Source organism: Myripristis murdjan, chromosome 13 (assembly GCF_902150065.1).
Source record: "Myripristis murdjan chromosome 13, fMyrMur1.1, whole genome shotgun sequence".
NCBI classification, from domain to species: Eukaryota; Metazoa; Chordata; class Actinopteri; order Holocentriformes; family Holocentridae; genus Myripristis; species Myripristis murdjan.
In genome coordinates, this window is record NC_043992.1 from 16359623 (window position 1) to 16381794 (window position 22172).

General features: G+C 42.4%; 1 protein-coding gene across 1 annotated transcript; it reads left to right on the plus strand.

Annotated features, from left to right (window-relative positions):
* The first annotated feature begins 2595 nt into the window (after positions 1–2595).
* LOC115370519 (uncharacterized) lies at positions 2596–14912 on the plus strand. The gene is made up of 3 exons (XM_030067545.1): positions 2596–2890; positions 8754–10491; positions 14787–14912. The coding sequence occupies exons 2-3, from the start codon at positions 9157–9159 to the stop codon at positions 14910–14912; spliced, it is 1461 nt and encodes a 486-aa protein (XP_029923405.1). The 5' UTR covers positions 2596–2890; positions 8754–9156.
* Positions 14913–22172: the final 7260 nt, after the last annotated feature.

The window sequence follows — 22172 nt, forward strand, 5'->3', positions numbered from 1 at the left end:
TCGAAACATTGCTAATGTAATAAATGAATGAATTTATTACCTTAATGATGTTAATGTAATAATGTAATTGATGCAACCTAACACATTTCTTAAAAGCGCATACTGAGGAAATGATATAAAGGGCCACATTCAGGTGTAATTATTAGTAACCGTTAATAAGCATTATGGGCTTATTGAGGAAATTCCTATGAACTGTTTTATAGTGTGTAGAATAAGGCAAATGAGGAGCTGATAAGAAACTAATTAATGGCTAATAAGTGCACCCTAAAATCAAGTGTTATCCCTTTGTAATTTTATTGTTAATCTCCAGAGAAAATGTGCTCAGAGGTTATCAAATTATAGGGTGGAATTTTGTTTTTAGTTCTTACTTCCTGGCGTGAAAAAGCCATTTCACCAAAACCAACAGAGAGGTAAATGCTGTTACAGTTAACTTCAAGAAATTAGTGTACCTGGCATCGGGCTCAGTAAATTCAAAGCTGCAGGATCTCTACACTATATATGTATTTGATGATAAGACCTTCAGCTCTGCCTTCACAAAAAAGCAGATGAATGACAAATGTTTGTGGATGAATGAGGTCATACTGTTTGTTCAAGGAGTCATCAATATAGAGCAATTCAGCAAATAGCAGTGAAGGGCAAAGCTTTCACCTGTGCACACACGGGCGCATACACACACACAGACACAGACACACACACACAGACACACACAGACACACACACACACACACACACACACACACACACACACACACATAAACATTAAGTGGATGGTCTTGCATAATGTTTGTGTCTTCACATCAGTGATAAGTAGCGGAACAAATCATCCATCTTAACCAAAAAAAAAAAGAAAAAAATATCCTCTTTTGATTTACTGCAGTTTTAATACACTGCAATGAGAGCAGTAATGGATTACGTCATTAACTCCTTGAAACCAGAGTGGGGGGGGGGGGGGAGAGAGAGAGAGAGAGAGAGAGAGACAGAGAGAGAGAGAGAGAGAGAGAGAGAGAGATTTTGTGTATCACTTAGCTGTCGTCAACCTTCCCCATCCTACATGTGTGTTAGTAGCCACAGCCCCATCTGCAGTCCTCCACTGGAGACTGGCCTGACTCTGTGGGAGGCTTAAACAGAATCCTCCAGTTGCTTTTGGAGGATATGTCTGCTGCAAACACACCAAGCTCCTTTGACTCCTGCGATCCAACCGGAGAATGTCTATTCATAACCTTGGCACGGATGATGTGCAGAGCCTTTTTTGATACATCAGAGAAACCCTGTAGCTCTGGTGTTCAAAAGAAAAGCAGTGCCCCAGTCTCTTCTTCCTGTTGCTCCACTGCAGCTTGGAGAGTCAGCAGTAGAAAAGCCAGCTGCCCAGCTGGATGGTCAACAACAACAACTCCACACCTACATTTTCCAACCAGGAAAACAACAAGGAAGTGAACAGACCAGGACTTTGTGAAAAAAAAAAATGGATTGATTTAAAACTGTTGCTTCTCATCCAGCTTTGTCAGTTCAGCTCCAATACAAGGTTGCCACATACTAGCAGAGTTCAGAATCCTGGACTGTAAAAAAAAAAAAAAAAAAAAAAAAAAAAGGGATTACTGAACAGGTTCTTCCCACATGAGATCATAGAGTTTTGAAAAATCTGTCTCAGCCTCTAATACTGATTTCCATGTACAGTCTGTTCTGGCGAGGCTATAACTTACAACTCTGTGAAGGTAAATACATAAAAGCAGATATGGTCCAATTATAGCCTGTTCAGAAGAAATATTTCTTTTTGTATTTCTTTCACTATTGGATGTGGTGGCTCTAAAGCAACAAAACAGTGCCAGAACATAGCAGTAATCAGATTATTCACTCCCAAAACTCGTTCTTTATAAGACTACCGGGGCAGTACTTAAGTCTCCTGAGACAAGTTAATACATCTGCCAGTAATCAGGGTGGGTATTTATTTATCCATTGCCCTAGGGAATATCTCTCACATTTAGCCAAGATAACTTTAGTAGATGATGCCTTTTCATACTGTGTCATTTTTTATTTTATTTTTATTATTTTTTTACTTTTAGGTTCTCTTCCTATCCTTTAACAAAACACTGTCAGCATAATGCCGACAAACCTACTGTCCTGATTTCAAACTTCCTGAGAGGACAGTCCTGTCAAACCCTCACTAATCTTAGAAATCAGCAGTTCTAAGGCTGAGGAATAGAGACACCCAGATAAAAGATAGCCTTGTTTAATCCCTGTTGTGGAAAAATACAGCACATTCGTGTACCACCTGTGAGGATCATAAAGCTGGGGTTAACCTGAGGACGCAGAAGATACCAGAGGGCAAACTGAGTGTGCAAACAGGCCGGAGGTCCAGCGTGAGGACACAGAGGTGCCGGCGTGGTCATTTACAACCATGGGTGTCGTTGCGAGATGTCTACAAACAACCAAAAATTTACTAACATGGGGTGTACATTAACTGGACGGGAAGGTCAGCAGGATGGAAAAACACCAGACAATGTGATGTATACTATAGGTGTCCAAACGCATTCCATGACTCTGTATAAAAGCAGGCTGCACCAACCAAGCAGGGCGCTCTTGGTCCTCAGACATTGCTTGTCGTTGGCTAAGGCGCCCACTTGCAAGTGTCCCCAATAAAATCCAGAGTGTACTAGACTCTTGCTGCGTGTCCTCTGTTCCCAGAATTCCCACCACAATTTTGGTGTCAGAAGTGGGATTCCCTCGGCGTGAGACGACAACGGACTCAGACCTGTAGGGAAGAGTGCACGACCCAGTACCTCCCCAGAAAACCAGGGTAGAGACGTGGGACCCGAGAGGCCTGAGACGCGGTCGGCTCACGGCAGGGATCTGGAGGATATTATACCAGAGGGCACAAAAGAGAAGTCGTCTGGTGAGAAAATTCCACTGTGATTCACAGAATTGCGAGCTAACATTTTGCTGTTCATGATTAGCTGGTTCTGTAGAAAAGACCAGGGTCGGAATAAAAGGGATTCTGTATAGCCGACGGGTTACTAGGGCAGGTCCGGGACCGCTAGAGAATCGCCTAGAAAGAAATGGGTACCAAGAATAGCAAAGGCAAGACAGCACAACAGGGAGAGAAGTCTGTCCAGGCACCAGGACCAGATAGAGGTGCACCCAATGTACTGTACATGTTGAGAAACTATGGGACTGGAAGTTGTGATCAGTTGGACGTCTGGGTAGCAGAATGTGGGTTCCCCACAGGGGGAAGTTTTAGTATGAGGCAGCTCAGGGAGCTTAAAAACAAACTGCAGGAAAAAGAAAGAGTCGATAAAGAGAAGGTTAAAGAAATGTCAAAAAGGGAAAAGAAAACGTTTATGCCTTTTGAAGCAAATTGGGAGGCATATGATAAGTGGCTGGAAGTAGCGAAACATAGGGAAAGGAAAATGCAGGCAGGGCTAGGAAAAACTAACCAGTCTGTGCAGTGTCTGAAATACACAGATGCGGACTTGGACTCGGCTCCACCAACAGGCCCTCGACGTCTGAGACAGATCATGTAAGCGACCTCAGCCCCAAGCCCAGGTTCTCCCAGCACGGGTCCGACTAGTCCAGCGCTTTCAGATCCAGGCCTGTATCCAGCGCTCCCATCATCACAGCCTGCACCACCTCCTGTGTCGGTGGCGCCTATGGGGCCACCCCCACCATCCTATACACCAGGAGCAATAGGGGGAGGCCATAACCCACCGCAGCAGACTAGCACTCCAGCAGCGGGGGGTCAGAGTGTTTACGACAGTCAGAGACTGCAAGAAATCCAAGACAGCCTCAACAGCATACGTCAGCTGCAGTGTCAGTCACGGAGAGATGGAGCAGAACAGAACGGCCAACAAGCTCATGACAACACACTACAGCTTCCGTTAGTAGAAGTGGCAGATGGATACGGAGGCATACAAAATGTATACAGACCATGGACTATTTCAGACATGAAAGAAGTAGCCCAGAGTCTCCCGCAAATAAATGAAGTGGGAGGAGAAGAATACGGACAACAGCTGCGACTGTTAATCGGACAGTTCAAGCCGACAACTTCTGAAATTAAGAGGTTGCTGGGAATCCAGATGGGTTTGAAATGGAGCCTCGTCGAAGCAGGATGGCCCGCACATGACATACATTACACCTGGGTTTATGGCAGCCCATACAGGATGGCTGTGGAGACCATGTTGGACAGAATGGAGGAGAAGTTCAGGCGCAGAATGGACTTGAGGAAGATTGCATCTTGCAAACAACTGCCTGATGAGCAGGTAGATGATTATCTGACACGTCTAACCAAAGTCCATGATCATAACAGCGGCATACCACGTCCACAACCTGATGCTAATGGAGACATTCCCATGAGCCCCTGGGAAGCGCATCTCCGAGACAGATTCATCCAAGGGTTGCTACCTGACATTCGAGAACATGTCAAAGAACACTGCGTGGGCTATGAGACAGCAAGACTGCTGGATGTGGAGAAACATGCAGCACACGCAGAAAAAATGATCAAGGACAAACAGGAAAAGAAGGAGAAAAAGAGAGAGGATGTCAGTAACAGACTCTTGATGGCCCAGCTTCAGGTTTATGAAGGGTGGCAACAAGGCAGAGGACGTGGCAGAGGCCGTGGCCGAGGACGTGGCAGAGGAATCAGAGGAAGAGGCAGAGGACGCAGTGGTGGATGTTACAACTGCGGGGCAAGTGATCATTGGGCTAAAGATTGTCCACAGGAGCAAACAAAACCTGAGGGTTCGGACTGACTGGTGGTGGAGTCGAGGACAAGCAGCAAACCGCCTCTGAGATCATCAGCACGTGAGAGCACCACTACATTATCACAAACACTTAGTATAAAAGAACAAAGACAAATGCTCACTGGAGCCATAATGCATATAGAAAAGAAAATGCAAGGCACATATGTGATGTTGACACATGATGCATACAAAGTGATGCCCAAACTAACATTAAAGGTCGCAGGTCAACCAATCTCCTTTTTGGTAGATTCAGGGGCAACAGAGTCAGTAATAATGGAAAAGGAACTGACTATAAAACCAAAGATGAGTGGGAGATTTATGAGAGCAATTGGAGCAACTGGGGATACCGTGAAAGAAAAATATACAGTTCCAGTAAAGGTTGAAGATGACGTACACGGTACATTTAAACATTCATTCCTCCTCTCATCCTGTTGTCCAATAAATTTATTAGGTCGTGACCTTATGTGTGTATTGGGCCTTACTTTGTCAGCTAGTGAGGCAGGGGTGAAGCTGCTTAGGCAGAATAAGCAAATACTGCAATTGGTACAGTGTGAGTCAAACGACTTGCTGTATGCATACCAGTGGGAGCTTACAGGATCAGAGGCCATAAACAGCCAGTTGTTACAGCAGGCGCAGACACATACACAGCAGCAGGCTGACATAGACACACAGACACTGATGGTAGATTCTACACCCCACTGTAGGGCATATGTTTCATCAGGACCAGATCATGAGTTTGAGTCAGTATGGTTTGAAGAAGGACAGGAAAGTGATGTGTTGGAAACAGATTGGATGTATTGGAATAATGACATGTGTGCGGTAGGTGTAATGCTGCCAGATGACTTGCAACAGACGTTTTATCGGATGCATGATTCAAGTCCGCATATTTTGCTGGGCAAAGCTCCACATGTACAGGGGTGGGTCCTGGGTCCATGGATAAGACAGTGTAAATCAGACCACCGGTGGCAGGTAACAGACGTAGAGGGAGTCTTTTACCATTCAGGCCTGAAAGTGTATAAGCGGCAGTGTAACTTACGGCTTCATGCACAAAGAAGTGTACACGTAATGACAGAAGAACAAATAAACCTCTTTGTACAAACTGCTTTTACGCCAGATTCGCCAGAGTTTGAAGGCATTCCAAAGTCTCTATGGGCAAAGAGTAAGTATGATGTAGGGTTTATAAAAGGGACTGCACCCGTAGAGGTGACACCAAAATCATCTTTTCGCCCCTGTAAGGTGCAGTATCCATTAAAACCAGAGGCAGTACAAGGCATAACACCAGTGTTTGAGTCATTGCTAGAGGCTGGAGTCATAGTGCCCTGTGAGACATCACCAGTACGTACGCCTATATTTCCAATCAGAAAGATCAGAGATGCTGGCCAGCCAGAAGAGTGGAGATTTGTGCAAGACCTGCAGGCAGTAAATTCAGCAGTGCATGCTCGAGTGCCAAATGTGCCTAATCCACATACTATTTTATCGCAGGTTCCGCCAACAAGTACATGGTTTTCAGTTGTTGATTTGGCAAATGCTTTCTTTAGTGTTCCAGTGCATAAAGATTCACAGTACTGGTTCGCATTCTCCTTTAAAGGGAAAACGTGGACCTGGACTCGGTTACCTATGGGGTATTGTGAAAGTCCCACCATTTATAACACAGCACTAAAAGAGAGTTTAGAGGGTCTGATATTACCGGGCGGAAGTGCATTATTGCAGTATGTGGATGATTTGCTCATTTGTTCACCAACCAAACAAGCATGTGAAACAGACTCAAAGGTATTGTTGCAACATTTGGCAGAGAATGGTCACAAGGTCAGTATTTCTAAATTGCAATGGGTTAAGCCAGAGGTGACCTTTCTGGGACATGTGATCACAGCAGAGGGCAAATCCCTCTCTCCCAAACGTATAGCTGCTATCCAAACAATTCCTAAACCAGTAACCAAAAAACAAGTGTTATCTTTCCTAGGAATGACGTCATATTGTAGACAGTGGATTCCTCATTATGCTGAACTTGAGGCTCCACTCTCAACAATAGTACATGGTAAAGGCCTGACTGCGCATGACAAAGTGACATGGACCGATGACGCTGAAAAAGCCTTTGTAGACTTGAAAATGGCTTTGCAGACTGCACCGTCGTTAGGACTACCAGACATGACTAAACCATTTGTACAGACTGTTGACGAAAGGAATGGCTACATGACATCTGTGCTACTACAAGACCATGGAGGTAAGAAAAGACCAGTGGCATATTTCTCATCCAAGTTAGATGCAGTGGTAGCTGGACATCCTATGTGTCTCAGAGCAGTAGCAGCAGCAGAAAGGGCTGTAATTGCTTCCAGAGATCTGGTAGGCTATCAAGACTTGACTCTTTTGGTACCACATGCACTGTCAATCATACTGTTAGAGCAGAAAACAGCTCATTTGTCAACGGCAAGATGGTTGAGATATCATACAATGTTGCTTGACATGCCTAACATCACAGTGAAACGGTGTACGGTACTGAATCCGGCAACCCTTCTTCCTACAGCAGAGGACGGGGAACCACATGACTGTGTGGCAGTAATAAATGAGGTTTGTTCCCCCAGGCCGGATCTTCAGGACACACCACTTCCCAATGCTGAGTTGGAACTGTTTGTTGACGGATCAGCTTCACGTGACCCAGTTACAGGCCAAATTTTAGCAGGGTTTGCAGTGGTAACACAAAATGAGACTATATTAGCTGAACCGCTTCCTTCTAACTTTTCAGCACAAGCAGCAGAACTCAAGGCTTTAACTGAAGCATGTAACCATGCAAAAGGAAAGACTGTCAATATTTACACAGACAGCCGATATGCCTTTGGTGTAGCTTTTGATTTTGGTACAATTTGGAAGCACAGACAATTCCTGACATCAACAGGCAAACCAATTGCACATCATAAACTAGTGGCTGAGTTACTGGAAGCTATTTTGTTACCTAAACAGATTGCCATTTGCAAGTGTGAAGCTCATTCTAACAAAATGGATTCTGTTTCACAGGGAAATGCCAGAGCTGATGCAGTGGCTAAAAGAGCAGCGAAGAAACCCCTTTGTACACCACAACTTGTGTCTGTTCCTCAAGATGTTGCAATAACAGCAACAGCTGATGTCCAGGAGTTGCAGAAGAGAGCCACACAAGAGGAAAAGGCTTTGTGGAAAAAAGCACAAGCCCAGTGTAAAGATGGTATTTGGTATGGGCCTGATAACAAGCCGTGTTTGCCCAAATATCTGTATCCTGTGTATGCTAAGTTAACACACGGCAAAGACCATGCATCAAAAATGCAGATGCAGACAGACATAAACAGGTATTGGTTTACAAAGGGATTTTCAGCGTATGCAGAAATTTACTGTCAGAAGTGTCTTGTTTGTGCCATGCATAATGTTGGTAGGGGCCAACAAATGCCCAGGAGTGCACATCCACCACCCAAAGTACCTTTTGACCATTTGCAGATGGACTTCATTGAATTGACACCCAGTGAAGGGAAAAAATATTGTCTTGTGATAGTGGACATGTTTAGCAAGTGGGTAGAAGCATTTCCAGTGTCCAAGGCAGATGCAAGCTCCGTCGCAAGGTGTATGGTAAGAGAAATCATTCCTCGATGGGGAATTCCAAGGAAAATCAGCAGTGACAATGGCACACATTTTGTCAATGCTGCTCTACGAGCCGTGGGTGAGTATATGGGTATTGATATGAGAACACACTGTGCTTACCACCCAGCCAGCGGGGGAGCAGTAGAAAGAGAGAATGGTACTCTGAAAAATAAACTGGCAAAGTGTTGTAAAGAGACAGGACTAAGCTGGATAAAGGCACTCCCTCTCGTGCTAATGTACATGAGAGGAAGAATTAGACACAAATATGGCCTAAGTCCATATGAAATCTTGTTTGGGAGACCTTTAAACACAGGGATAGGGCCCCATAAGAGACAGTTACCAAGCACGGACATGTGTGAAGATGAGATGTTGCGCTATTGCGCCAACCTTTCCACTGTGCTTTGTGATGTTCACAAACAGGTGAAAGACGCCTTACCACAAGAAGCAGAAGGACAATTACACAGCGTGGAACCAGGAGACTGGATTGTGGTAAAGGACTTCAGGAAGAAAGGATGGAGAGCTCCTAGATGGATGGGGCCGTACCAGGTGCTTTTAACTACAACATCCGCAGTGAAGGTCGCAGAGAGGGCTACGTGGATACACGCCAGCCATTGTAAGAAGATACCGAATCCACAGGACGACCCTTCAGTATCATCTTAGTAAGCAGCCAGCGGAGCAGTATCAGACAATTGCCAAAGGGTGTGTTAGGGTAAAAGTCCGAGCTACAAAGGGGTGTGTACAATAGGTGCACTCGTCTCAAACTCGGTGAAGAAGCCAACAAACCCAGCACCATTAGGGCAGGAGTCTGATATCTGTGAAGTGGATGCTTCAAAAGATGTCATCTACACCGTGGCATCCATTCAGACAACTTGGCTGTAGCCTAGGTGGAGGAGTATGCAGTATAGTAACCATCAGCATAATAATGGTGGTTCCAATTTTATGGAGCCTAGGCAGCCGAGCAGAAGAAAAGGAGTTGGCACCACTCACATCAGAGTACAACCATACAACAGCAGATATTCATCGTCGCAAGAGGGAGCTGTTTCAAGATACACAGTGGAAGCCGTGGGGTTTTGATGCCAACTCTGTGAAGTATGAAAAACCAGAGCACCTTAATTCTTGGTGGTCATTCATACGATTCCTGAGCAAAAGAGCTCCAGGCACTGGGCCTATGTTAGTTGCATACAAGCCTTTGGGAAACTGGAATCCATTGTTCAATCTGACCACAGATTATGAAGGATGCACCAAGGAGGCAGTAGAGTTTACTGGACATGTCAACATGCAGAATCCCAGAGGAAGACGCCAGTGGGCAATCACTAAACGTGGGTGCAAGAAACTTGCAGCTGCATACACAAACGCAATGTACTCCAACAACTCACCAGAGAAAACTCTCAGATGTTGGTACATGCTTTGTGAAGACAGCTTTGACCCCCAACCATGGCTGGACCTGGAAAATGTGACGCCAGTAGAAATTACAATGCAAACCCCGGTGTCAGAAACTCTCACATGTGTGTGTAACAACGGCACAGGACAGTTCATGGGACAGTCACAATGCGACACACATGTGACAGGACAAATGGTGATCCAGACCTATGCCAAAGAAGGAATCTCCTTAGCGGTACATGACACAGCAGACTCAAACCTAACAATGAACATTGGTAAGACACAAGTAGTGGCTAACAACAGTCTAAGATATCATGTTGGATTAGGCATAGGATTTATGTATTCCAATTATTGGCAATGTGGTAATAACACCTATGAAATGTTACCAATTAATTGGAACGGTTGTTGTTATTTGGTGAAATTGAAAGTACACAATGTGATGATAATGCGAGGGCAGGAGTCACACTTGAATCGAAACAAACGGGCATTGGCTCAATTCCACAATATTCAGTCATACCATTGGCGCATTTCTCTGGGTGAAAAATGGGGCATTGGCATTTTACCATGGTATGGGGTGACTTTTCTTGCAGATCACATTGACAACATCACATATACAATGTCAGCATTTGCAAATGAAACCATTAAAGGCTTTGAATATTTATCAGCTAATGATAAATCGCACCGAATGACACTGCTTAAACATGAAATGGCATTAGATTTCCTTATGGCTAGGACGGGGGGACTTTGCATAACATTGAATTTAACAGGCGATGCATGTGTAACTCTAATTCCTGACAACGCTGATAATATAACAAATGTCATAGATGCTTTGCAGAATATCAGAGATGCATTTGGTCCATCTGAATCAGCAGGGTACAGTTTTCACATGTGGTTACATAATGAATTAGGACCATGGGGTGCGATGCTAATACAAATTTTGATTCCTCTACTAATCGTGTTTGGAATAGGCTTGTGTTTCTGTACATGCATGTTAACGTGTATGAGAGCACTACTATACAGATGGATTGGAAATGTCGTAGGCGGACAAATCCAGCAGTACGTTCACTTGAGGAATAAAGATGATTGTGATGAGCTCCCAACAGCAACATGGATACCGCCTTATGATGACCATGATGAGACTGTATAGAGATGTAACGGTATGCTACATTGATTATGTTGGTTGATATACTGCTTATGTTATGTCTACGATGGTTTGTTGTGTTTAAGTAACTTGTAGACCTCGTAGACTGTGCCTGTATTTTGACATGCGATGTGAGCATTGAATGCTCAAAAGGGTGGATTGTTGTGGAAAAATACAGCACATTCGTGTACCACCTGTGAGGATCATAAAGCTGGGGTTAACCTGAGGACGCAGAAGATACCAGAGGGCAAACTGAGTGTGCAAACAGGCCGGAGGTCCAGCGTGAGGACACAGAGGTGCCGGCGTGGTCATTTACAACCATGGGTGTCGTTGCGAGATGTCTACAAACAACCAAAAATTTACTAACATGGGGTGTACATTAACTGGACGGGAAGGTCAGCAGGATGGAAAAACACCAGACAATGTGATGTATACTATAGGTGTCCAAACGCATTCCATGACTCTGTATAAAAGCAGGCTGCACCAACCAAGCAGGGCGCTCTTGGTCCTCAGACATTGCTTGTCGTTGGCTAAGGCGCCCACTTGCAAGTGTCCCCAATAAAATCCAGAGTGTACTAGACTTTTGCTGCGTGTCCTCTGTTCCCAGAATTCCCACCACAATCCCTCTATGAACAACAGCTGAACAGTTGAGTCTACAGTCTAAATTTCCTTCCAATATCAAAGGCTTCAAGACTCCAAATCACACATTCATGATCAAAATAATCACCAACAATGTGTTCTTGGTCAATAGATAAAAGTCCTACATTTGATTCTTGAAGATTTGACGGATCAGTAATGCCACAGTTTAATAACAAATTGTGTGTCCAGGTATACAGTATGTCTGACTGAAGTCCACAATATAGTGTCCATGAATTCTATCTGAACATTTGGTGAAGATCTTACTGTCCATGCACAGTAATGGAGCAAGCCTCCAGTTCTTCAACAAGACAATGTCTCCTTTTGGCAGCAATTACAGAACTGACCTTGTGTAACTTAACGGCAAAGTCCCAGAACTTAAGCAGTCTTTGAAAAGTTCATACAAGTCGATTCCCACCAGTTTCTAGAAACGTTTCTAAATCAATTCCAAGAGAGCGTCCACAAGTCAATTGCTCCACTGCAGTAGACGTTTCATCAAAAGGGACAGCTGAGTCCAGTACAGTTGGCTGTACTTCACTCATTTTAGGCAGCCCTTCCAATATTTCCTCCATAGAGTTGAAGTCCTGTGCACTAAAAATGTGTGTATCAAAGTCAGTTGCCAGCTTTCTCATGGACCAGCTTGACTCAACTGGAAAGTCTCAGATGCATCAGTAGGTTGTTCCCTTACTTTGCACTTAACTTAAAATAAATAAATAAATAAATAAAAAATACTACGGCCTTTGTGGGCTTTTATTCAAGGATTTGTATTTGAGCTCTCATAAGGGTGCCCTTCGCTTTCTCTTGAAGAAAAAAACCTTAAGACTTTTGTACTCTCCATATTTGTATGTCTGTATTGTAATCAATTTATAACCATAAATTCTTCTTCTTTTTCTTCTTCTTATTATTTCCTTTTCTAACTTATCTACAGTGTCTTCTATTGCTCAGTCTTTTTCTTTTGCTCATTTCTATTGCTATGGATTTTGATACTCAGTTCTCTTCAATGCGATTGAGGATTTTTATTTCCTTTCCTTTCATTTTATTTTCGGCACAGCAATGGAAACTACAAATGCAACCTACATTTTCAGGGCACACTGTGTGAGGCCATGAACTTGGCATGGGATCACTGCAGAGCCATGTCAGGGTTGGATTTATCACAAAAAGCTTTTTTTTTTATCAAATATATCTGGCCAGGGAGAAAAACCAGGCATCATGTGAATGAGAATATATCGGCTGATACAAATGACAGGCAAGATATGGAGAAGTAAACATCTATGAACTGTAGACTGCCTAAAGTATTTTGTTAATATAATTTTCAGTTCTGTTGCATCATGATGAAATGTTTGTAGCTGGAAACATATGTCACCCAGGAACTCCAATACAGGGCCCCCTTTACTAAAAATAATCGCTCTCCTCTGGCACAGTCTGTTGCCGTAGTCCCTTCTCTCTTCAAAGCTGCTGTGATCGAACCTCTTCTTGAAAACTATAACCTCAATAATTAAAGTCAAATTTAAAACTTTTCATTTCTTTCTAAAGTCCTGGAATAGTAATAGTAATTGGGATCCAATCGACTGACTACCTCTGGTCTCTTTTAACCATCTCAATCTGAGTTCGGGTCTTTTCATAGCACTGAGATTGCTATAACAAAGCCTGCTCCTTGCTTCAGATGTGCATCTTACTTGGTTTCAGTCCTACAAGATTTGATTGCAGCATTTGGTACAGCTGACCACACTCTACTTGTGCATACCTTAAAGAATCATATTGGCATCCACGGATCTTTTTTTTCTTGGTTCAAGTTCTACTTATCTGATAGAAACACAACAATGTCATTTCTAAATGATCCAAAGTGAAGTCTGGTGTCCCTCAGGTTTAAGTACACAGTGAGGGGTCTACCATTACTTTTCTATTTACCTGCTACCTCTTGCTCAAATTTTCCATACCTATAACATCAAATTGCATTCCCATGCTGACGATACCCAAATTTACTTACCTATTAAGCCTGACAGCCACTCACAACTTGCAAATCTGGACATTGAACTTTCAGCTGTCAAAAGATGGATATTGCTGAGTCTCGTCAGACTAAATGCCGACTAAGGGGAATGTATAGACCAGAGGATGGGATGAGTGTAATTCTCTAGGCATTGGTGGAAAAACAGAAAACAGCCCATTCTTACCCTGTGGTCCACCGCTTCTTAACTGTGCAGATCAATGTCCTGTTTTTTGTTTTTTTTTTTTCCAATCTATTTTGAGTCGTGGCACAACACATTTTCTTAAGGGTGGAGCCCTTTTGGACTTTCAGGCAATATAATGACAAGATGTCAGTCTCGACTGACCTTTGGCTGCAGTCCAAAGACATCGGGGTTAGATGACTTGAACACTCTAAAGTGCCCAAAGATGTGTGTGTAGGTGTGTTTATCTGTGTGATTGACCTGTGATGAACTGGCAACCCCTCCAGGGTATTTCCATGCCCTCCACCTTATGCATGCTGGGATAGACTCCAGCTGTGTGACCCTGATTAGAATAAGCGAGTATAGAAAATGGATGGATGGAACAACATGGATCAGTAAAGGCTTTTTTTCAGTCAGTCAGTGAGCCGCTACTGGTGTAAGTGGCAGAGGAAAAGTCCAAACCTAAAATCATTATCTTTCCACAGCCAATCTGTTTCCATGGCAACAGAAAACATGTTGCTAATTTACATTTCTGTCTCTGTGTCTCTCTGTGTGTTCTCAGTATGTATTACTGAATCTAATTTCCATCATCTCTTGCCACAGCAGGAATACTGTGAATGGAGGAAAAAAAAAAAAATCAGTTGATGTTAGTGTATAGGGTTAGAACAAGGGCAGGGTATATCATAAAAAATGATTGAAAGGCAGGCAAGTAATTTCATGATGTAAAAGACTGAATAACTAACCTCTTAATTTAAGGGGTTGAACAAAAATATGGCATTAACCGCTTAGGAATTACAGCCATTTTTTTATTTTTTATTTTTTTATTTTTTACACTGTCATTTTCACCCATTTTCAATAACCATCTTTTATGAGTGTGTACCACGACAGCCCACTAAATAGCACATGTGACCAAGAGAAATACAGTAGGGTACAGAGGCAGGATCAGTAGAATAAACTCAGAGGTCAACCTGAACATAATTATGTGCTCTCTGCTTCTTTCTTCTAATCTCAAAGTCAGGGGGGCAACAATTTGGAGGTGAAATGAGTGATCGACGAGTTACCCGATCCTGAGTTTGAGACCAGAGTATGACAGTTAGAGACTTCCGTAACATGTGATGTCTGTCCTCCAAGAACTACAGCAATAGATTCAGCAACAGGTTCATGGTCTTCATCGGCTCAGGCAACGTATCTGGGCTTCAGCAACTACTGACGACGAGCCAGGTGATGATGCAACAGAAGTGGAACTCTTTGACTTGAATGTCGACTTTCTGAAAGGCTCACAACTGTCAAGTCTGGAGGATCAAGGTATGGCACGTTTGCTGTCTTTTCGAAATCACATCGGTGAACTGCAGCATGCTTAAACATCCAATGAAGTGGAGCCCCAGAGAGAGCCGAAGACTAACAGTTCAAAGCCCAGTAGTAGCAAACAAGGTGATGAGGTTGACAAATGTTGCTGCTGTACTGCCTCGCGGAGAATTAAAGATATGTGGTGGTCAGGTTTCTGATTCAGATTTTGATTTGAGTTATGGTCATACTTGTAAGCAAACCGATGAAGTTAGTTCGTTTAAGGGTTTACAGAGGCTGAGGTCATGCATACAGTATTGAAGATGACCAAGCTTGCTATGTTAAAAGATATGCTGACTACTAAGCATGACTTGAGTGTACCATCACAGTATAATGGAGCAGATTATGACAGCAAGCTAGTCCAGGTGTTTCTCCACTAAATGTATCAGAGCATACATGAGAAATCAACTCAACTCAACTCAACTTCATCGTCAATCTCCTATAAACAGAGTGTACAGGTGACCGAAACTGTGTTTCATACAGTCCAAGATGCGGACGAAATAGCAGTAGACAACAACAATATACAACATAAAGAGTATAGTATTCAGTATAGTATATAAGTATTCAAACCCCCTTCACTTTTCTCACATTTGTTATGTTGCAGCCTGATGCTACAATCATTTAAATTCATTTCTTCTCTCATTAATAATATCAGTACCCTATAATGACAAAGAGAAAACAGAATTTTGGAATTTTTGCAAATTTATTAAAAAGGAAAAACTGATGTATCACTGACATAAGTATTCAGAGCCTTTGCAACAACAAAGCTCATGTGCCTTCCATTTCTCTTGATGGTTGCTGAGATGTTTCTACATCTTGATTAGAGTGCAGGGGTGGTAAATTAAACTGACTGGACATGATTTGGAAAGGCACACAACTCTCTACAGAAGGCCTCACAGCTGACAATGCATATCAGAGCAAAAACCAAGCCATGAGGTCAAAGGAACTGCCTGCAGAGCTGAGAGACAGGATTGTTGAAAGGCACAGATCCAAAATCCTGCATGTACTTTACAGAAACTTCCCCTTGTTCCTGTTTGTTTTCATCATTAACCAAAAACTAATATCTTTCTATATTGTACTGATATTTGGCATTCAATAATACATTATTTAAAAGATTCAACTTAATTTTTTTTAAAGATCATTTAAAGTTTTTGACATTTTTGCTCATACGAAACAAATATATCAAATTGTGTTTTCTTCCCACATTCATGCTTCAGTTTCAGCAATTTCAGTTTCCCTCTTTGACTGGTAAATACCAGCAACACAAGCAAGAAAGATCATCTCCTTTGCTGAGGAAAAGGTACACCTGGCTTTTGAGCAGTTGCTTTGAAAACTGATTTGGCTGCTGGAAGTGATAGATGAATCGTTTTGATGTAATTAATTATCTTCCCCTCATAACCTGAATAAATGTGACTTAACATACTAAACTGGGGCTGCCTATTCCTTCCTTCCTATTCCTATTTTACCTCCATTTTCACCATTGCTCTTCCCCTCTTTCTGCGTTCCTCCACCCACTCTCTTTTTTCTTTTTGTCTTTCCTATCATTTACATCTCAATTTTCTCTCATTTGCCTCTTAATGTTCTTCTTGAGCATCTCTCCATTTTACTCTTGTTCCTCTACTCATCCTGTCCTGTCTACCTCTGCTCTTGGTATCTTTTATCAGGTCTAAATCACATTTAGACGACAGAATTTATTCATGAAGGCATTTTGCCTCCAGATGCCAAGCTTTTGTCAGAGAAAAGCACTTGTTGAAAATCCATTTCCACTTCTATCTGCTCTTTTTTTCTCTATTCAATCAGTTGTTTTTGTCCTCGTGACTTATTGTCTCCTGCTCTGGCTGATAAGGGAAATGGATTCAGCTCCTTCCAGCAGATTGGACAGGGAACAGAGTTTCCGTGACTAACACTGTGGTGACCCTTATTAGGATCTGAATAATTAAGAATTCATAGTGCATTGTCTAGTTGTTTGTGTTTTTCTTATCACAACAGAAATATGGAGAGTGACTGATTCCCATTCAGGTAACAGAATCCTGAGTTAAAGCTTCATCTGTCTTGTGTCTGACAGAGGTTCAGAGTCTCTTTACAGTCCACAGTTTGGACACAGCTGCTGCTTGGATCCTTGGATTTTTTCTGAATGTAAAAAAAGGAAAACAGTAGGGAAAATCATTAATTCTGTCAAACCCATACTGATTTCTTGTTCTGTTCTCATCTACTACAGGCAGTAGGTCATACCACACAGCTATGTTTTGTTGTATTCATGATGTATACTGCATAAATTTGCTAAATTGACACAGGAAAATGAAAACATTCAGCACTATTTGTTTGACTTCTGTATATTTCCTCATTACATGGTCTGTTGACTTCAGCCACAGCCAGGAACATGAGGTGTCTCCCTCTGTGTGAGAGACATTCAAAAGCCCCGTCGCCCTCACACCAAGAGAATAGAATTATATCATGTGGCAGATCCACAGAGATGAGAACAGCACCAAGATACACTCATTTCTCTTTTCCCACTCTCTCTCTCTCTCTCTCTCTCTCTCTCTCTCTCTCTCTCTCTCTCACCCATTCTCACATCCTCCCTCTTGAGACAGACACTATTTTCACCTCTCTGCACTACAGCTCTTTTTCTTCATCTTTCTCCTGTCGTCTCACCACTATTACCTCTTCACATTTTCATTTTTATCCCTGTGGTGCTTTAATCTCTTTATCTTCTCTATCTCTTTTTATCTTTCTCAAAATGCCCATTTGCTGCACAATAACATGTACTACATTCAATAGAAACTGAATGAATGCAAGAATAACAATGTCAAAGTCATATATTATACATAATATACAATAATATTTCAATGTGTGTGGTTTAAGTGGTGAGACGACAGGAGAAAGATGAAGAAAAAGACCTCCATACTGTCTATAGTGTATAAACTATCAATGAATCTGCCCAAATATTGAGTTTTACCAACTTTTGCACAGTCCCACATATTGCCCTGCCAGAGTGTATTTTTTGAAGCTGTTTTTGGTTGAGAGAAGTGTCCTTTCTGAACCTGTATTTGGCAGCTATGCCAAAATATATCTAGGCTAGCTGTTTCTTTGCCTTTTGTTCTTGTTGTTACCAATCCACTAGTAACCATTAACTTGCTAAGTAATTCCATTGCTGTCCTTGGTGCTGAAATTTATATTGGCAGTTTCCCTTGATCATGTACTGTGGTCATTAGATATTTTCTTTGCTAATGAAAATGTAAGATATATTAGGTGTTACATTAGATGTTACCACTGACTTCAATGATGTGAAACCTTAATTAACACAGGCAAACCATCATCACCCGCTGAGACTGGGTTCTGCCAACTGCAAGACAAGGCGCAGGCCAGATTTTCCATTTGGCCAGCTGTCCAAGAAAGGAGAAAGGGTTTCCCTGTTGCTCTGGGACAAACTGGCATTTATTTCCTACCTGCAGGCAAGCAGCACAGTTGGTCACTGGGAGCCCATTTCTCTGCACACTCAAGTTGCAGCAGCTGTTGGAAGGGGCAATAGGGGACCATTATGCCACTCTGTGTCCTTGCTTTGGGAATGGGCAGAAAGTCCATTCAATCCTGTCCCCATCCTGCTATCCTTGTGGACAGTGGGTGGATTTATGTCAGCAAAACGTCTATTGTCAATACTGTAAGATATCATTAGGACATTAGGGTATTTACTGACCCACCACTCTTGTGTTACTTTTGTCTGGGGCAAAGGCAAAGATCAGGTTGTACTAACTTTTCCAGCTCTTTTATTAACAGGGTAAAATATCTTATCCATATCCACTAGAGAGAGGGAAGGAGGGTACAATGTATTCACCACTGATGCATGCCTTGGGGCTGAGGAAGAAGCCTTACTCAGTGGGCCAGATCCCAGGAGCAAGGCAGGTGGGATTGCTACCTGCCCCGCTGTCAGTTTGGGCTGAAGTCCTGAACAACATCCATATGACACCTAAGCAAAGAACTGACTAGAATGAATAGAAGAGGCATGCTGATGAGAAACAGAGTCTGACATGATGTATCAGAAAGCAATCATTGCTCAGCTGGCAAGAAACAAGTATTTGTTGGAGCTCTGGAGGTTGACCAAAAACACATTCTGCCAGCAGTGAGCCCCCCTGGAAGCAGTTGTTACAAGCTGGAATCACAGAGGAATTTCTATCTACATGTCAGTGAACCCTCAACTCCCAACACCAGCTCTCCAGGCTGTGGGGAAAGGGCTTCATTACATCTGGTCAGCTTCATAACATCTGGTCAGGGCCGGCTGGCAGACAGAAAACACGCAATGGTGTGATAACAATGGCAACGAGGATGAGTTCTCTGTCAGGGCTCACTGTACTCAAAACTCATTCCTAACTGGTAAAGTGTAGGCCCTGAGAGAATTGTGAAAGGATTTATCTCGTTTAGTTAAGAGGTAAATGTGTGGTAATGGCCTGACTGCTCATTTAGTCCTTTCAAAAGCATCTCTCGGGAGGCAGTGGCTTGTTAGCAAGGCCTGCTCTCAGCTCCTTTGTTGTTTGAATTTATCAGAGCTTTGCCTAGTGGTGTCTTAATGACTCTATTCTCACTACTTGGCACATGGGGAGCAAGCCCCACCTTGGAACAAACAGAAGAGGCCCTCATCATCTGTATCTTGCAGGGGTGCTATCACTCATCCTTTTCATTGTGGTGGGATGGTCAGAAGCAGGAAACTTACAATTGGGGCAGATGGGTTGGGTCCAAAAGGGTCCTTGCCATATCCAGCCTCCCTGTTGCTGCATTACAGCAACAGCTCTGTGGAGCAGTGAACCGGATCCAGTACTGTTGGCATGTTTCAGATAGAGGTCGGCTGTTGTTGTGTTCCTGCAGTTCCACAATACTCCAGCATTTGAAGCGGCACATGCAGGGGAACAATTGTGGTAACACGGCTGGAGAACATTAGGAAGCACGCTGCTTGTGGAGTTTTCAAAAATATATGTTGATCTTTCAAGCACTGAAGAAAAGTGAACAAGGAGTAGTGAGCTATGGCCCATATATAGAGACTGAGCACACAGGGTTATAGAAGCTCACCTTGATTGGCTCAGCAGTTTCATGCAAAAGCTCTGTGTGCTGATACAGCTAGATGAGAGGTTAAACCAGTAGATATTACTTACAGGGCAAAGCCTGTGTAAAATGAAACAAATGCTCTGTTTGCTAAGCTTATATAAGCCCTGAAAAGCTCCCATCAGAATATGTGTGTACCCACAGAAGCAGCAAGCTGCTTGTGGCAGGCAGCAAACAATGTCGAGACTTAACATTTTATGCTAGAGAGCTCTACAGTCTGACGCTTCTTGCTGAGAAGGGAGCTTTGAGCCGCCTCTCTGACAGAGCATGAGTCCTGGCTGGTCTCATACACATCAGATAGTATCAATATATTTCAGCAGTAGAAACATGGTCCTGCTCACAGAGTATGCTCTTCATCCATCCTTTTCTCCTACTCAGTGCTGCTTTTATTGACTTGTAAATTCAACTTTTTCATTTCATCAACTATAAAACAGTTTTATAGTCTCTCAGATTTGACCTACCATACTTTGACCTACCATACATAATAATTTGACATTTAAACACCTCAAACTAAATTTGTAAGTCACATTTAAGGTAAACTCTTGGGTAACGCTCAGCATGATGATTCTCCAAAGGCCAGACTATGATTGGCATGACTGGGATTAAAACAGGTTATAAATTAGTTATAAATTAAAAATTAGTTTTTCCAGCTTTAGAATCTTTGAAGAACAACTTCAGTGTATCAGTTCCTTGCATGAGCAGCCAGGAAGCTTTGGAATCTGAATCAAATGTACTGTGATTAATTCATCTCTGATCTTTAATAGTGCATTTAATAATGCTAATCATTTTGTTATGGAAATTGATTCTGTTGCATCAAAAGCTCATTAATCTCCTGATGCTGGTTTCCACTCAGCTGTCACTACAAACATTATCTGATGGAAGGGCACATCTGTAACCACTGATCTCAGCTCACATAACTATCTGACTCTGTCCTCTACCTTGGAGTGTCTTGGTAGCTGTTTGTAGCTATAATGCCTTTTTTTTTTTTTTTTTTTTATAGTGATGTGACTTTGTCTTGTATTTGTCACAAAACAAGAACCTCGTACTTGCAACACATTTTGACATCTGTGGTTTTACTTTAAATCCTTTTCTCGTATAACACAAATTCTAATTCATGCTAATGTGTGGCATATGTATGTGACTCACTCAAATACATACAGCATCTACTGCACTCCTAGCACTGGCACTGGGTACTTCCCCATTTTTCCTTGATGTTTGTATCCAAACAGAGATGCGGCATGAAATTACTCAGAGTGGAGCCACTGAATCAATCCATTTACCAGCATTACCTCCTGAAAGGTTTGAGATGGAAACGCTGTACTGACTGAGAGGACGATAATTATGTATGAAAACAAACACTGATGCACAGGGATGAATGTACATCAGTGGGAAGACATCTATGTTGCTACATGTTTCTTGGAAGGAACTACAGTAAGAGACGGGAACAAAGTCATATGAGGCAAAGACCTGCAAAGAGTTTGACTGTTCCATTTCAGCATCATTAAATATTCACAAGCCTGTTGTCAGTCAAAACTGAAGATTATCTGATCACTTGTATGAACTTTAAAGACAGAGTGCAGTAACAAATATTTGTGCAACAATTATGAGTGAGACTGAAAGCTGCTTTCCAAAATCATTCATTTGTGTATAATCTCCATTTAAAACTCTTACATCTCCCCCTGGAATCACAAAGTGCCTCATATTTCAAACTCTATTTAAGTAACAAAGAGAAGCATCAATTTTATCTTAACTCCTATATCAGTCATACCAGAAAGCTACAGAGAGCTGCTTTGGCCACAAAGGTTTCAGACACCAGACTTGTGTTGTCAGAGGCGATGCCACTTGGAAGATCAATATTCCTCTAATAGCTTTCGGCTTTGTGTGTGATCTACTTCTAGGCATGATGCCAGAGGAATATCAGAGCAATATAGCAAAATGGATGACAGTGATCACAGCGCAGCTGAGGGTTATCTTTAAGACCACTGCAGAGTGCTGGATAAAACATGTCTCCTGTACGTCTGTCCCAGCTTCTTCTCTCTCTGTCTCTGATCTCTCTCTGTCCCTCTCATCTACCAGTCAACT

Excerpts from the sequence above, each read along its gene's own strand:
- LOC115370519 (XM_030067545.1), top strand. The coding sequence starts at position 9,157 with ATGCTTCAAAAGATGTCATCTACACCGTGGCATCCATTCAGACAACTT. Across the intron at positions 10,492-14,786 it reads ATTTAACAGGCGATGCATGT|AACTACAGCAATAGATTCAG; the intron begins GTAACTCTAATT and ends CTGTCCTCCAAG.